General features: G+C 48.9%; 1 protein-coding gene across 1 annotated transcript; it reads left to right on the top strand.

Annotated features, from left to right (window-relative positions):
• Positions 1-281: 281 nt before the first annotated feature.
• ZNHIT1 (zinc finger HIT-type containing 1) lies at positions 282-1,581 on the top strand (the record flags this gene model as incomplete). Its single annotated transcript, XM_057389445.1, has 3 exons — positions 282-361; positions 748-917; positions 1,259-1,581. Coding segments are annotated over 3 exons (272 nt in total), but the record flags the coding sequence as incomplete, so codon positions are not given.
• Between the last annotated feature and the right edge of the window lie 6 nt (positions 1,582-1,587).

Genomic DNA, 1,587 nt, shown 5'->3' with positions numbered 1-1,587 from the left:
TGGTTTTAGGCGGGATTTGAGCTCCCGTGATGCCACGGAGAGCGGGAAATCTGAGGAAAATTTCTTAGATTTTTGGGGAAATTTTTTTTTTATTTTTGAGGGATTTTGGAGGCATTTCTGAGTGGTTTTAAGGGGGTTTTGGGTTGTGGGAAGCGGCTGCCAAGAGCGGCAAATGCGGGAAATTTTGGGGGAAATTTCGGGACTTTTGGGAATTTTTTTCTTAAATTTTGGGAAGTTTTGGGGTTTAACTGGTTTAAACTGGTTTTAACTGGCATTTCCAGGGAAGAAGAAGAAGAAAACGCGTGGGGATCATTTCAAGCTGCGATTCCGACGCAACTTCCAGGCCCTGCTGGAGGAACAGGTGGGGAGATTTGGGGGAATTTGGGAAAATATTGGAAAATTTGGGGAATTTTAGGGGGGAAATTGGGAAAAAATTGGGAGAAATTGGCAGTTTTGGAAAAAAATAGGGGAAATTTGAGGGAAAGTTGGGGAAAAATTGAAGGAAATTCGGGGAAAAAATGGGGAATTTGGGGGAAAATTGGGATTTTGGGAATTTTATGGGGAAAATTGGGGAAAAAATAGAAATAAAGGAAAAGAATCGGACTTTTACAGGAAAAAATTCGGAGAAAATTGGGGAAAATTTGCGAATTATTGGGGAAATTGGAGGAAAGTTTGGGAAAAAATTGGGGGGAATTGGGGGAGGAATTCCAGAATCCTTAAAAAACCCTAAACCCCCGAATTTTTCAGAACCTGAACGCATCKGAAGGCCCCAATTACGTCTCAGCGGGGGCGGCGCCGTCGCGGCTCCCCCAGCGCCATTTCTGCGCCGTCTGCGGCTTCCCCTCGGGATACACCTGCGTCACCTGCGGGGCCCGGTACTGCTGCAGCCGCTGCCTCAGCACCCACCAGGACACACGGTACGAGCCCCGAAACATCCCAAAAAATACCCTGAACATCCCAAAAAAAACCCCGTGACAAACAGTGAAAAAACGGCGAAAATCGAGAGAAAAACGGCAAAATAATGCCGAAAAAATGGAGAAAATCGGGGGATAAATGGTGAAAAATGGAGAAAAATGGTGAAAAAATGGAGAAAATCGGGGGATAAACGGTGAAAAACAGAGAAAAATGGTGAAAAAATGGAGAAAATCGGGGGATAAATTGGGAGAAAATGGCAGAAAAAAGGGTGGGAAAAGGGGATAAATGGGAGTGGGGGAGGGGTCGCTCCCCTGCACCCCCCTGACCTTCCCGTCCCCTGCAGGTGCCTCAAGTGGACGGTGTGACTCCGCCCCCATCATGGCTGCCGCAGCTATTGTGGTTCTTCCCTCAAAATGGCCGCCATGACCACGCCCTGACTGTGCCCACCCCCAATATGGCTGCTGTGGCTCCGCCTMCCAATATGGCTGTTGTGACTCTGGTTCAACATGGCTGCTGTGGTTCTGTCCCAGTGTGGTGCTGTGACCCCGCCCACCAATATGGCYGCCATGGCCACATCCCCAACRTGGCGGTTGTGAYCCCRCCCCCCAATATGGCTGCCATGACCACACCCCAATATGGCTGCCATTGCCATGCCCTCAACACGGCTCCTGT

The sequence above is a fragment of the Malurus melanocephalus genome, unplaced genomic scaffold (genome assembly GCF_030028575.1).
Source record: "Malurus melanocephalus ecotype Western Australia unplaced genomic scaffold, MMel_1.1 scaffold_6091, whole genome shotgun sequence".
NCBI lineage: Eukaryota > Metazoa > Chordata > Aves > Passeriformes > Maluridae > Malurus > Malurus melanocephalus.
Note: the sequence above shows the minus strand (reverse complement) of the source record. Positions and strands in the feature narration are given on the sequence as shown.